Raw genomic sequence first — 15,644 nt, forward strand, 5'->3', positions numbered from 1 at the left:
GTACATTCACTAGATATTCTCAGAGCTAAACTAACTCTTCTGCAGTGTGAAGTGAGCGCGCGTTCACGTGTAGAGGTGGAGCGAGACAGCGAGAACGCGCGCGTTGTGTAGTGAAGGCAAGCAGGCAGAGGAGCAGAGACTCCGGCCACACGCGAGCGCGCATGGGATCACGAACCGGTAGATTTATACGTGTAAAAAGTTACAAACAGTCTCTTTAACTAGTCTTAGATCCTGATGGGTTGACAGCCTCTGACATCAGTGTATGAATGTGTATGTGAACACTGACATAGCAGTGTAAAGACTAGAAAGGCGCTATATAAATGCAAGTCTATTTAACATTTAAACAAGTTTATACAACTAACCGAGAAAACATCTGTTGCTGTTTTCTGCCCACGTTGTTTACAACCTCATAAGTTTGTATATCACTGGAGTGTCTGCAGAAGGCAAGCAGAGATCTTGTCTTCCATGTTTCTGTTTCTTTTCAGAAGAAATGTGGAGCTTCAGCTTGTTTTATAAGTCTCTCTATGTTTTCTATCTTTTGATTGAATCCACATCGACTCTGGTTGAGTCTCTGAACAACTGCAGACCAGAGTAAAATGTGCTTCTTTAATTTTCTTCTTTTCTTCTTTCTCTCGTAGGAATGTCACATGTGGCAGATGCTCCTCCCCTCTGCTCAGAGATGGGTGAGGGGAAAAGGGGGTGAAGGGCCAAGAGGGAGAGATGTGAGTGAGGAGGAGGAGGAGGAAGAAGAGGGAGGTGTGCTGCTGGAGAAAATCCACTCCAGACAGATACATTTCCTCCTCTCCAGCTCGACCAGCAGGCTGCTTTAAAACCTCCAGCCCACAACAGTTTCTTCCTCTCTGCACGCTGACTCGCCATCAGAGAGGAGGAAGACTCTCCAGACCTCCACAACATCAACCTTTTGTTCTCTGCAGAACACACTTCTGAAGAGAAAGCTCAATCTGTGCGTCTGCAGGTCAGATGTTTGAGTTGTTTTAGTTTGAGAGATTCAGAGTTTTTCTTGGTGTTTTTCGTTAGAGTCATGAGGGCCGAGGTGCTGGTCGTCTGGGTGGGTTTGACCCTGAGCTGCTGCTGCTGCTGCGCTGCTCTGGACGGAGCTCGAGAAGATGATGTGGAGGAGAAGAAACTCTCCAGAGATCAGATTCAAGTGAGAAGAGAAACCCGAGAACTGGTGGAGCACAGGATGCCGGGGGAGGAAGAGGCTGTAGAAATGATGAGAGATGAGCCTGTTGAGGTGGTGGAAGAGGAGAGGACGAAACCAAAGAAGAAGAAAACACCTGAGGAAATTGAGGCAGGTAAGAAGCAGCTATGGTACGACTAACGCAGACACAAAGTCTACTGGGGGTCTTATAACCCTCCGAGACCCACAATAGAGACTTTTTAGCGGGGTCCATGGGGTCTTTAGGGGAGATAGCAGCTCAACAGTAGATGTCACATAGAAATGGTGTACATCATCTGAAAGCTGAGAACCTAGAGATTAAGGTTCAGCACTGTGTCTCAAGTTGTTCTAATGTATCAGGGTTTAGAACATGATGATAGAAGTATATGATGGTCATCCCCATGCTCTATTATGTCTCATAAGTTGTTGCAGCAATTTTGGGTTTGTTACACAGATTTGGTGCTAAATTTAACCATTTTTTACCACTCAAGAATTCATAAAAATGATCAATAATCCCTCCAAAATACCACATTAAGACACCAAGACCTTGAGGAACACCATAGTCAAAAAACATGCTGTGATTTGCGATCAAAAACTTTTGACATTTTGGAGATTTCTGCAACATTTTTCAGTGATTTGATGGCGAGCACTTCTGTTGTGTAAACTGCTCAGAAACCCCCTTATTGTCAATCTAGATAGGAAAGCCATCCATCCTCTGAATACTCTAGGTCTCTAGTCTGATCCATCCATCCTCTGAATGCTCTAGGTCTCTAGTTTGATCCATCCGTCCTCTAAATGCTCTAGGTCTCTAGTCTGATCCATCCATCCTCTGAATGCTCTAGGTCTCTAGTCTGATCCATCCATCCTCTGAATGCTCTAGGTCTCTAGTCTGATCCATCCATCCTCTGAATGCTCTAGGTCTCTAGTCTGATCCATCCATCCTCTGAATGCTCTAGGTCTTTAGTTTGTGGCTGTAAAGTTTCATGAGACTGTGATTATCCTAGAGGTCACCACAGGTCATTTTATACAGTGAGGTCAAGTCTCAAAAGATGGTCTCACTACAATGAAATGGGAGGCGAAAATATATCACATTTATACTGCATTCAAAAAAACTGCATGATTTTTTAACCTCCTTCCTGACGAGCTAGTACAACATGGTTGGTACCGATGGATTCATCAGGTTTTCTAGTTTCATAAAATACCAGTATCTTCACTCTAGCTTTAAAACTGAGCCCGCTACAACCTGCTTAAGTGTGCAGATCTTTCTTGACCTTTACTCTGCTCTGAGCTTGCAGCCAAGACTCTGAGGAGACACAGACAGGAAAAGCTGCAATCAATCTTTGAGGAAGGAAAACATTTGGTTTGTTATCTGGTGCAGCTTTTCTCTCTCAACTTGAAGATTAGCTTATCTTTGTGCGTGTTTACCACATGCTTCACATCTCTCATTTTGATGGAGGGAGCTCAGTGATTCAGAGATGACGAGGCAGAGGCTTGCAGTGATCCAGTTGGTGGTCTGACATTTTCTTGGCAGCCTGACAGGACCGGCCGTCTCTGCCAGGAACACAGCTCTCGTACACAACTGTTTTAGGTTTAAGTAGCTTGTTTTGTCCGACACAACGATCATAGAGTGAGTTTTTACAGCGAGAGCGGCGTCTGTGCTTCTCCAACAAAGACACATCTGTGAAAAACACAAAGTCTGAGCAACAGCAGAAATATTTCCACTACGATTTTTCCATGAGTGAGCAGGATTTATGAGAGGGCCCACTTTCAGGAGCATTGATGCACCGATGGTCTGAACTTTCCGCTGCATGAAGCAAAACCACAACCCTTAGCAGCCAGAGATTTTCATGTGTGGCTGATTTAAGTTACATAAAAGGCCATAATTAACAAAACCTGAGACCCAAAACTATTTTTTCTTTTTTTTTTTTTGCTTTGTTTATCAGTTCTGCTGAGCATGCAACATCTTTATCAGCTCTGACTTGCTGTCAAGTCATGAATGCTGTTATCTTCTGTTTACTTTGAGAACATTTACTGGAAACGTGGCTGGAAAATGTGTTGTTGGGCTTCTACACCTCAAACCTCAACCTAAATGTTCCCATTAAGTTCAGACTTTATGCCCAAAGCCTCAAACTAATCCTCCGCTGACATGCTTCCAGTTGTCCTCAATGTTTCTGTGTTTCTATTAAGTTGATTAAACACAGATTTATTTAGAAAATGTATATACTGGAAAATCTGCACAGCTCACACCGGACCTACATTTTGACATGTACTTATAACATAGGTCATATTTATATTTCTTTATCTTTCAGTCAGTGCTGCACCTGATTTGACTGTTATCAGCTCATTAAATGTGCGTTATCAGTCATTATAAGCCTCATAGATGATGGTCAGTAGGAGCCTGCTACACCTACTACGTTGTAAAGTGAAACTTAAAAGCAACACGTTCCAACATCCACCAACTTTGGTCCAAACTGAACTATTTCAACAACTACTGGATGGATTATTATGCATTAGACATGCAGAGAACCTGGGACGTTTGGGTGCCGCTGTGTGTGGTTGGTAATCCAGCTATGATTGTATTTCTTTTTTTTTTTTAAAGTTATTTTTTTGGGGGCATTTTTCCATTTTTATTGAGGACAGTGGATAGAGTCTTGAAAGGGGGGAGAGAGAGAGTGGATGCGGAAAGGGCCACAGGCCGGATTCGAACCCGGGCCACCGCGGTCAGGACCAAGCCTTGATACATGGACGCCCGCTCTACCAACTGAGCTAACCCAGGCGCCCCGCTATGATTGTATTTCACCATCATTTGGCAAAGAAACCATTTGATTTAAAGGTCCCATATCATGCTCATTTTCAGGTTCATGTTTGTATTTTGGGTTTCTACCAGAACATGTTTACACGCTTTAATGTTCAAAAAACACATTATTTTCCTCATACTGTCTGTCTGAATATGCCTGTATTTACTCTCTGTCTGAAACGCTCCGTTTTAGTGCATTTCAACGGAATTGCGTTGCTAGGCAACAGCTTGGGTCCATGTTTACATCCTATCAGCTGATGTCATTCACATACATACCGCAACAGGAAATAAACTGGGACACATTTAGAATGTTTACGTTTAAAACTGTGAAATGGTCTAAATATTGTATATTTGTGACATCACAAATGGACAGAAATCCTGACGGCTTGTTTCAAACGCACAATTTGTGAATACAGGCTGTGTGTATTTCTCTGTGGATTGAGCGTTTTGATAGTTTAACAGTATTTATATAGCACTTAAACCTGCTTTATAACATAAAAGACATGAAAATCTCACTTTTTACAATATGGGACCTTTAAAACTATAATGGTGTCTGAGAAAAGCTTTGAGGTCTGAACACTGGACCTGCAGTATATAATACATGTTATAGTTGACTAGTAATGAAGAGTGGCTGCCCGGTTCAGAACACCGGGGGTGAGTAATGGGTTGTAGTGGAACATCAGGAAACACGTCTAGCGGATTAAAACAAGCCGCCCTCTGTGTCGGCGTTGGCGTTGGCATTGGCGTTGGCGTCTGATGATGATGGTTACATAACGATGGTGCATTAAAAACACTGAACTTCTTTGAAGATCTCCTCTCTGTAATATTCCTCCACATGGAACCAACTATTTTATACTTTAAAGTCTTTAAGCAGTTTCTCATCAGACAGTTGAGGAGGTGGAACGAGACTCTGAGCTGTTTGAAGGTTGTGACATCGCCTCCATCCAGCTGTTAGTGGGTCTGTTAACAGCTGGATTTACAGGATATTTACAGAGCACACACTGTACAAACATCAGGTTTTCACTACTTAAAAATATAACTGGAATTTTGCATTTACTGTTTAGCTATTGTATATATAAGTCAACGTTTAGGTTAAAATAACTACAGAAGTGGCATTACTTAAGTACGGAAGTTACGTGACAAATAAATCAATGTTTTTTCTGGCCTCACACGGGGCACCAATAGTGGTCTCCTGGGCATTTTTTGACCCACCCATCCACCCCGATCTCCTCCTCCTTACGCAGCGTTTCTCGCTCTTTATACTTCCTGGTTCATAATTACGTAGATTACATACAAATTGATTTCATCGGATATATATACAAATATGAATCACAGTGCATTACTTGCTACAAACGATGTATAAGAACAGCTTGAACCAGGAGGACAAAACATGACCTTTCCTCTCGCTCTGCCATCAGATCTAACTCTCATATAACTACTCTTTCATGTATTCTGGACAGTATTAACCGTCAAAGGAACGACTATCTGGGGAGATCATTAGGCCTCGGTAATGGTCGTTATGTCTCCGACTAAAACAAACCAATGAATTGTCTTTCAGAAGCAGGTCCTGCTGCGTTTATGTGTTCCGTCTGTCTGTCTGGGTTTCAGTTGTAACTTGTTTTATAGGTACAGTTAGACGTTTGCTTTAAATACGTCTGAGCTAACAAACAGACAAACAAGACAATAAGAGAAACATAAAAGTTCATATAACCCTCCAATATAAAATAACTGGTTGTTTTCTTCTTCTGACTCTCCGCAGCCAGAGCAAAGAAAGCAGCGGAGAAGGAAGCCAAAGCAAAGAAGCAGAAAGGCCCTAAACCCACCAAAAAGCCCAAAGCCCCGAAAGCCACCAAAAAACCCAAAGTGCCAAAACCTACGAAGAAGCCGAAGGCGCCCAAAGCCACCAAGAGACCGAAGGAGACGACCACGCTGCCGCCACCGGTCACCAAGAGTCCTTCTCTGGACGAGGAAGAGGAGCGGCTGCTGATCGAACTGGGCTGGGACACACGTATGTTCACAATATACTCATACATGGTTATGGTTTTTATGGGTATTGGAACACACAGATATTCCTGATATAATTTAGATGTAAATGTCTGGTCTGACAGGACGGTGGGGTTCCACTTTTTAACTGTTGAACTTGATCTCCACAGTGATCCGACCTGTGACCCCAGTGGAGCCGGCGTGGGAAGAGCCCGTCGAGCCGGGACTGGGTGAGACTTTCATCACGGGTCACTGAACCAGGTTTTAGTGCTCGCTCACAAAATAAAGTTGTGGCCATAAATGTCATAAAAGCAGAGCAGAGACTTTATCACATTAAAACCCCCGACAACGTGTGTACAAACTACTCAGAATTACTATTTCAAAAAGCTCTCAGTGAGCCGGACGTACGTTTTATCATCAACATCCACTCAGAGCCAAAAGTTTTATGAAGCCTTTTACGACGAAGCTGAAGAATTCCAGCGGGTAACGATGAAGTGAAATAGACATTAATACTGCTGTTCTCCATGAAGCAGATAAAGACACTACGGGGTAAATAATAATTAAATTAAAGGAGGTAATGCAGATTTATTCCTCCTATAATGATGATGAACTTCTGTTATTAATGTGCTGCAGTGGAGTTATTTTTCTTTGTTTGATAGCAGAGATTTTGCTGTTATAATAATACTGTTTGTGTTGTTTTCTTTACAGATCGTGATAGAAAACGAACCACAACTACTGAGGTCATCATGTATATACCAGGTACCCCTCTGTCATACTATATACTATTCATTTTTATCTTATAATCTATGTATTAGGGTTATAATAACGCCTCTTAGGGCCTCCGTACTGAGGGATCATCATGGAATAAAGTCTGTAATCATCTATCTGCTTCTGTTTCAGAGGAATCCACCACCGTCCCGTATGTCGGCCCCTGGTATGAAGAGTACGATTACGCCGACTGTACGTTCGTCATCATATATAACATAGATATCACTTCCTATCAATAATAAATGAGCTGCAGTTATGAGATGTTTTCTGTGTTTGATTCTGTCTTCACAGTGTCCGCTAAGAAACAAGAAGAAGAGGAGGAGAGAGCTCGCAAAGAAAAGGCAGAAAAAGGTTTTTAATTTACATTTTTTTTCTGGAAATCACGTAGATTAATCTGCCGCTGAAAATAGTCCCCCAAAAAAACACCATTTCCTTCCTGTTTGTTTGATAAAATGAGCAGCTGTTTTAGGAAATTACTGAGACTTTAGAGAATAAAGTCATAGGTTTATAAAGTAGTGTTATTTTATTTTTTCTTGTAAAGTTATGACTTTATTCTCGTAATATTCCGACTTTTTTTCTCCTTAAGTTGTGACTTTATTCTCGTAATATTCCGACTTTGTTTATCGTAAAGTTATGACTTTATTCTCGTAATATTCCGACTTTTTTTCTCGCAAAGTTATGACTTTATTCTCGTAATATTACGACTTTTTTTCTCATAAAGTTCTGACTTTATTCTCGTAATATTCCGACTTTTTTTCTCGCAAAGTTATGACTTTATTCTCGTAATATTACGACTTTTTTTCTCATAAAGTTCTGACTTTATTCTCGTAATATTCCGACTTTTTTTCTCACAAAGTTATGACTTTATTCTCGTAATATCCCGACTTTGTTTATCGTAAAGTTATGACTTTATTCTCGTAATATTCCGACTTTTTTTCTCATAAAGTTATGACATTATTCTCGTAATATTACGACTTTTTTTTCTCGTTAACTTATGACTTTATTCTCGTAATATTACGACTTTTTTTCTCTTTGATTTAAGTTTGGTGAGCCGGACGCATTGTGCTGGACGGGCTAATTTGCATAAAGGACTGTTCCCACCTGTTCTGCGTGTTTTTAATTAATGACAATAAGAAAAGGGGGTTAGAAATATGAGCTGAAGGTGGGAGGAAGAATGTGTGTTGTTATATAAAGCTCAGAGAGCAGCTGTTTGATGTTATGATGATATCAAGAGGAAGGACGGACTGAAAAGATCAGTTTGATAACGGCTGTTAAAGTCTTACATAACATTTTTCTGGAAAACAAAATGAAAAGTTACAAAACTCTACTTTGAGATCCAGTTTTCTGCGTGAAGATATTCAGCTCAATCTGACCCATATTTCAGACACAAGAGGAGGAATGTGTTGCGTGGAGATGAAGCTGCACCGTACAGCACATATGGAAATATTTTGTGTGCTGGTGGAGGAGGTGGTCGGCTGGAGAGCGAGGTCCACGTGAAAACATGTTTTAACACATGTTGTTTTCTCATTATGAAGCCGAGCGTCTGAGGAAGAAGTGGGAGGAGGAGGAAGACGAGAGACTGAAGCAGATCTCAGTGCCTGTTGAACTAAAAAGTAAGAGAATAATTCAAGTTCGTTCTCTTGTTTCTCACTTTTTAAAGTCTGAAGGGGTTTTACTTTTGAAGTATTGCACTTAAGCACAAATACGACTTGTACTTTACTATTTCCATTTTTTTGTTACTTTATACTTTATACTTCTACTCCACGAGTATATAAAGGAGTAAAAAATACCTCTCTTCAGCTCACATACTTTAATTCCAACCAATACTACTGTCATTGCTATTCTTCTCTTACTTAACGTTACGCTTAACTTCATTTTATTTGCCTTTTTAAGATAAATCTATTATTATATTAAATCTATTAAAAATCTCTTTTTTATTATTATTATTATTATTTTTTATTAAATTTCTTTTTCTTTCATATGACCAACACCAACACAGGGTGGGAAGTCCTCTTTGTTTTTATTTCATGTCAAAGACACTCAGTTATGTTCTACATTTAAACATTTAAAAAGAATACAAAAAGATTTAAAATAAATAAATAAATAAATAAAAAAAGCAAAATAAAAATAAAATAAATAAAAAAAGATTAAAAATAAAAAAGATTAAAAGAATACAAAAAGATTTCAAATAAATAAAAAAATAAAAATTGATTAATTAATTTTAAAAAAAGATTTAAAAATAAATAAATAAATAAAAAAAGCAAAATAAAAATAAAATAAATAAAAATAATATATATATATATATATATTTATATATACAGTATAGCAGTAAAATGCAACATACACTTTAGTGCAGCCGTAATATTAATCCAGAAACATCAGATAAAATAGGAAAACACTGAGAGGGAACATTTGTACTTTAACTACATTTTGCTGATACATACTTTACTTCAGTGAGGTTTTGAATGCATGACTTTTACTTGTAGTGGAGTATTTTCACATAGTGGTATTAGTACTTTTACTGTAGTAAAGGATCTGAGTACTTCCTCCAACACTGTTAATCCACTGAGCCTCTTTTTTAACTACTACATTGTGTTCAACAACAACTTTTACTGCGTCTCATTAAAAAGAGAAGCAGCTTCGGCGGCTGCTCGGCTGCCAGCCAGTGTTTTGAATCAGAGTGTTTCTGGACCGTTAAACTGATCCGGTTTGTGTTTTCTTCCCGTCTCAGAGTGTCCTCCTCTGGGCCTGGAGTCTCACCGGGTGGAAGACGACCAGCTGCTGGCGTCCTCTCAGTCTCACCACGGCTTCACGGCTCAGAGGGGACGACTCAACATGCAGGTTAAACTCCAGCTACGACAGTCTACTCTCAGAGCAAACATCTGTTTACGAGTCTGGATGTAGAGTGAGCTGTGTTGTTGTGTGCAGGGCTCTGATAACGAGGAGGATCTGTACGGCGGTGCGTGGTGTGCAGAGGCAGAGGAGAGGAACCACTGGTTCGAGGTGGACGCACGCCGAGAGGTGGAGTTCACCGGGGTCATCACTCAGGGAAGAAACTCAGGGCAACTGTGAGTCTAAACTCCACTTCAGAAGATGCATACAGATGTTGATGTGATTGTTTATGGAACTGTGGAAGCCCATTTCTGCAGGGAAATAAAGCCAACAGATGAAATGTTGGGACTGACATTAAACAAGACGTTCTACTAATAGTCTGAGGTCATGTCTCTGATGTTAAATCCAGTGGTACATGTCCACCAGGTCCAGCGAGGACACTAGGGGACAGGCTGCTCCACTCAACTGCTCGTAAACGTCCTGTTATTGTGTCTAAACAATCCAACAGAATCTACTTCTGGAATTGTTTTTTAAGAGAGAAATCGTCTATGATGCCACTACTGAATCTGGTTTCATTTCAGAACTAGATCGACTAGTTTCACACTTGGTCCAAGTTTCGTGAGCCGGACGCGTCGCTCTGGACGGGCTCATTTTCATAAAGGACTGTTCCCGCCTTTTCATTTTGAAAGAGCAACAAGCCAATGAGGAAACTCCAACACTCGGCCAACCAATCGTGTGACTTCATCACTCAGTCAGTGACAGACTTTTGCGTTTGTAGGGCTGAACCTCGAGGCAAAAAATCTAAATTATGAGATACTAGTAGATACTTTTGACTTCGTAAATATACTATGAATTTTGACAACCTGCATCAATTGAGTGTTTTTGGCCACTTGGGGGCAGGACAACAAGCTGCAAACAACATTAACATACATTTAATAACTTTACAAAGTGTCTAATGTGCTCTCAAACATTATTACACGGCTTTGCTGAATGCTTGATTCGGATTGGTTAATCACAGCGTTCTACGGTCTGTTATTTCTCTATAACAGACCGTTGCTATGTATAACAGAACGTTGCTATGTATAACAGACCGTTGCTATGGGCGCAGTTCTGATGTCGGACTCTGGAAGACCATTTTTGTGTCAAATTATTGATTTCTTAAGTAAGAAGCCGTGTAATAAGCGGGATAATGTACAGCTAGCGGGTCATTGTTGTGAAATAAAGCCCTTCAGGGAGGCGGAGAGGTGCCGCATCGCCCTGTCGGGGTTTATTTCACAACAATGACCGGCTAGCTGTAAAAAGTCATAAGTATTATTAGTCTTATTTTGGCAGAAATGAGCTTCCATACAGATCAGCACAAATTATGATTAATCTCATTTTCCTCTCTATAGGGAGGATTTTGTGTCGTCGTACTTTGTGGCGTTCAGTAACGACAGCCGTGACTGGACGACGCTTGATGACGGCTACGCCGAGTGGGTGAGTGGAAGTTAAACAATACAAATAATAGCTCATATTAGATAGATTACCGCTTTACTTTTCTACTGTTCCTCTCCTGCAGTTGTTCTATGGGAACGTGGATAAGGACACGCCGGTGTTGGGTCAGTTCGCGGCGCCCGTGGTGGCGCGCTACATCCGCATCCTGCCTCAGAGCTGGAACGGCAGCTTGTGTCTGAGAGCGGAGGTCCTGGCCTGTCAACTACCAAGTCAGTACCTCAGAGAACAACATCACGGCACCACTGACCTGGAGTCAGCAGGAAAATGTCTCAACTCTTTACGCAGCTTTGTTTGAAGACGTTCCTTGACCTCATGAGTCAGAGCGTTCTCATTCCTGACAGGAATAGGTCATCCTCCACTGGACGGAAAAACACAACGTTTTGCCAAAAAGCTTCACCCAAAAGAGTCGATTTCACAACATGAACCTCACAACATGAACCTCACAACCTCAGTGATAAAACAAAGTGTATTACATAACTGAATCACAGAATAAGTGTTTCCACCTTTCCCCAGTGGTGGAAAATACATTTACTCGAGTTCTGTGCTTGCAATTTTGAGGTACTTGTACTTGGGTATTTTCTGCTACTTCTACTTCACTGCTTCTCAAAGGAAAATATAGTACTACATTTATTTTATACCTTTAGTGACTTCAAATTAATAATACAAAACATAATCGACAAATAAATGATGTTGTTTATTATTGGTTAAGATTAGGCCTGTCAAAGTTAACGCGATAATAACACGTTTACGCAAATTCATTTTAACGTCAGCAGCAGAGAGATACACAGCATTACCAGTAGTAATAGTAGTAACTTCTTCTCTTGTTTGCTAACAGCGTGTTGCTTGTTTCAGGCAGCTACCGCAGTGAGAATGAAGTCACCCCGTCAGATGACCTGGACTTCAGACACCACAACTACAAGGACATGAGACAGGTCTGGCTAAGTAAAAGATAAACTGTCGTGCCTCATCGTAGTTCTGTAAAGAACGACGTCACAGATTTGTTTCTCTTCCAGATGATGAAGGTGATAAACGAAGAGTGTCCCAACATCACCAGGATCTACAACATCGGTAAAAGCTCTCAGGGCCTGAAGATGTACGCCATGGAGATCTCCGACAACCCCGGAGAGCACGAGACCGGTACGAGTGTGTTAACGTGACGCCGCTCAGGAGTCACGACTTTAAATAAAGCCACCTGTCCTGGTGTTAATAAATAAAGTTTCTGTTCTGTCCAAACTAGGCGAGCCTGAATTTCGGTACACAGCTGGTCTCCACGGTAACGAGGCGCTGGGTCGAGAGCTCCTCCTCCTGCTGATGCAGTTTCTGTGTAAGGAGTACAAGGATGAGAACCCCCGAGTGCGCCGCCTGGTGGACGGAGTGAGAATACACTTGGTGCCTTCACTCAACCCCGACGCCTACGAGCTGGCCTTCGAGATGGTACGATGGAACATTAATTACACATAAATTAAACTGCAAAACGTTGGTGTAACTACAGTAGCTTGAAGCTCTGAGACTGAGTCAGAATACTGGTATCCTCAGTCAGTGGTGGACTACGGCTGAATAGTATATCAAGTATATCAGCATCGTTGTTTTCCGCATCGTTGTTTTCCGCATCGTTGTTTTCCGCCATGGTTGTTTACGCCATGGTAGTTTTAAGCCATGGTTGTTTTACGCCATGGTTGTTTTACGCCAACGTCGTTTTACGCCAAAGTCGTTTTACGCCAACGTTGTTGCACGCCAACGTTGTTACACGCCAACGTTGTTACACGCCAACGTTGTTACACGCCAACGTTGTATTACAAAATAACACTGTGTGGAAATGAGGTGTTAACTAGTCCACCTTCTCGTTCCTCCAGGGCTCGGAGATGGGGAACTGGGCGCTGGGCCACTGGACCGAAGAAGGTTACGACATCTTCCAGAACTTCCCGGACCTCAACAGCATCCTGTGGGGAGCCGAGGACAGAGGCTGGGTCCCTCGCATCGTGCCCAACCATCACATCCCTCTCCCGGAAAACTTCGTCAACGGCTCTGTGGGTTTGTTTTTAATGCCACCAAGAACCCGTCCACCACTTATGATCCTACACATTCAAACATGCCTCTGTTTCTCGCTTTCACAGCTCGCTACGGAGACAAAATCCATAATTTCCTGGATGGAGCGCACCCCATTTGTGTTGGGAGCTAATCTGCAAGGAGGAGAAAAAATGGTCGCATACCCTTTTGACATGCAGCGTCCATCAATCGCTGTAAGGCTACTTCACAAAGAAATAAACACATAGATGATGTCATCAGTCATATAATATTAACCCTTTAATCCCTTAAAGGTAACCGACAGCCGGCGTTGGAGAGGTAACTCCGACATGAACGAGGAGACGTGGGCTCGCATTCAGCGGCAGAACGAGGGATCTCTGAGGGAGACGGCAGACGACACCATGTTTCGATGGTTGGCAATGTCGTACGCCCACAGCCACCTGACCATGACGGAGACCTACCGAGGCTCCTGCCATGGAGATGATGTCACCGGGGGACAGGGCATCACCAACAGAGCCAGCTGGGATCCGGTGGTGGGCAGTAAGTGTGGACTATCCCACTAATCCCAGTCATCCCTGGTGGTATCCGTGGACGGATTCATCAGTTTGGCGTCCTCATTAAGTACAGTGCACACAGGTTTACTGATCCTTTATCAAACCCTCCTCTCCCACAGGTATGAACGACTTCAGCTACCTGCACACCAACTGCTTCGAGCTGTCCGTCTTCTTGGGCTGTGACAAGTTTCCCCACGAGAGTGAACTTCCTCTGGAGTGGGAGAACAACCGCGAGGCTCTGCTGTCCTTCATCGAACAAGTGAGAACTGGACCGATAAGTATGAGACCGTAGACTGTATATATAGATAGACGACGCGTCTCCGCTTCTGTGCTAATGCTAACTCATTTCCATGGTTTTAGGGACTCGTTCCTGTAGCACTCGTACTCATAGTGGCTTTAAAGTCTTGTCTATAAATGTTCAACTGAAACCAGTATAGACGCTGTGATACTGTGGTTGGAACTAAATGGTGTTTCCTGTGCAGGTACATCGAGGGATAAAGGGCGTAGTGAGAGACGTGGAGGGAAATCCGCTACCTAACGCCACCGTAACCGTGGAGGGAATACGGCACGATGTCAAAACTGGTATGTTGGGTACAACAACTAAGATACTCTGTTTATTTAAGATGACAAAAATTACTTTTTTCATCAAGAACTTCAGCTCCTAACCGTTAACCCACACTCATTCTAGCTTTAGGTGGCGACTACTGGCGTCTGTTGAACCCCGGAGAGTACCGGGTGACGGCCAGAGCCGACGGCCACACCCCTCAGACCCGACTCTGCATGGTGGGCTACGACTCCGGAGCCACGTCGTGCAGCTTCACCTTAGCCAAATCCAACTGGGACCGCATCAAACAGATCATGGCGCTCAACGGCAAGAGGCCCATTCGACTAGTCCCCAAAGTCAACGTGGTGAAGACGACGGCGGCTACCAGCCCCGCCGCCCCCACCGTCGACAGCCACGCCGTCGCTCAGAACGCAGAGCGACTCCGGCGGCTACGGATCATGCGTCTACGCCGGCTGCGTCAGCAGAGACTACGAGGCGGTCTCAGCACCACTCCGACTACAACGACCACGACGACAACGACAACGACAGCCCCCACGACGATACGTATAACAGAGAGAACCACTTCCTGGTACGACTCCTGGTTTCCGGTGGACAGTTGGATGACGGAGAACCCGTTCGATAGCGTCAACTTTGACGCGGTGCCCACACAGGACTATCCTTTTGAATACACCATTGATTGATTCCTACATCACATCTATGTAAGACCGTACTAACCACTTCAGTCAGCTGCAACATGACAGCTTCAAAATACAGTATGTTGATTATTTAGTGTTCACTTGTTGGCTAAACGGAGACGAGGGCGACTTTAAGGGAACGTCCATGAGATAAATATGTTTTTGGAAAATTCTTCACAGAGAATTGATCTGGAATAGAAAGCTTCTGCTGAGCAGAGACGATATAAACACACGTTTAATTGGATTCAATAAAACAATATACGGCATGTCACAACACATATGATAATGTTCCTTTAACGGCTTTACGGTGGGATTGCTGGTTTAATGTACTGCTGAATGCATCTGATTAAAATGAGTTATTTTCTAAATAACCTTCGTCTGTGTATTATTTAGCTATTTTGGATTTTAGGTTGTAGCGGCTCAGTTTTAAAGCTAGAGTGAAGATGCTGGTATCATATGACACTAGAAAACTTGATGAATCCATCGGTACCAACCATGTCAGACTAGCTGGTCATGAAGGAGGTTAAATAACGCTCCAAACTTAAGCTAAATTTTGGTGAGGAAAAACTGGCATGGCCATTTTCAAAGGGGTCCCTGGACCTCTGACCAAACAAACGTCCAAAAACTTTCCAAAAAAAAGTCTGAAAAAAAAAGTCTGAAAAAAACTGAAAAATGTCTGAAAAACAAAAAGTGTGAATAATGTCAAAAAAAAAAATAAGTTTAAAAAGTCTGAATAAAAAGTCTGAAAAAAGTCTGAAAAAAAAGTCTGAAA

General features: G+C 42.3%; 1 protein-coding gene across 1 annotated transcript; it reads left to right on the forward strand.

Annotated features, from left to right (window-relative positions):
- Positions 1 to 754: 754 nt before the first annotated feature.
- On the forward strand, positions 755 to 15,243 carry aebp1 (AE binding protein 1). The gene is made up of 20 exons (XM_037753702.1): positions 755 to 1,316; positions 5,737 to 5,985; positions 6,131 to 6,190; positions 6,669 to 6,719; positions 6,861 to 6,920; positions 7,020 to 7,079; positions 8,264 to 8,341; positions 9,460 to 9,569; positions 9,657 to 9,796; positions 10,952 to 11,036; positions 11,119 to 11,263; positions 11,907 to 11,986; positions 12,068 to 12,191; positions 12,292 to 12,488; positions 12,908 to 13,081; positions 13,169 to 13,294; positions 13,373 to 13,619; positions 13,753 to 13,892; positions 14,116 to 14,215; positions 14,322 to 15,243. Exons 1-20 carry the CDS (start codon positions 1,043 to 1,045, stop codon positions 14,876 to 14,878), a joined length of 3,057 nt encoding a protein of 1,018 aa, XP_037609630.1. The 5' UTR covers positions 755 to 1,042; the 3' UTR covers positions 14,879 to 15,243.
- Positions 15,244 to 15,644: the final 401 nt, after the last annotated feature.

This window comes from Sebastes umbrosus, chromosome 19 (assembly GCF_015220745.1).
Source record: "Sebastes umbrosus isolate fSebUmb1 chromosome 19, fSebUmb1.pri, whole genome shotgun sequence".
Taxonomy (NCBI): domain Eukaryota; kingdom Metazoa; phylum Chordata; class Actinopteri; order Perciformes; family Sebastidae; genus Sebastes; species Sebastes umbrosus.

Bases quoted from the DNA above. Each gene is read 5' to 3' on its own strand.
- aebp1 (XM_037753702.1), top strand. From the start codon at position 1,043: ATGAGGGCCGAGGTGCTGGTCGTCTGGGTGGGTTTGACCCTGAGCTGC. The intron at 13,295-13,372 runs GTAAGGCTACTT...AATCCCTTAAAG, and splicing joins TGCAGCGTCCATCAATCGCT to GTAACCGACAGCCGGCGTTG. The intron at 13,893-14,115 runs GTGAGAACTGGA...TTTCCTGTGCAG, and splicing joins TGCTGTCCTTCATCGAACAA to GTACATCGAGGGATAAAGGG.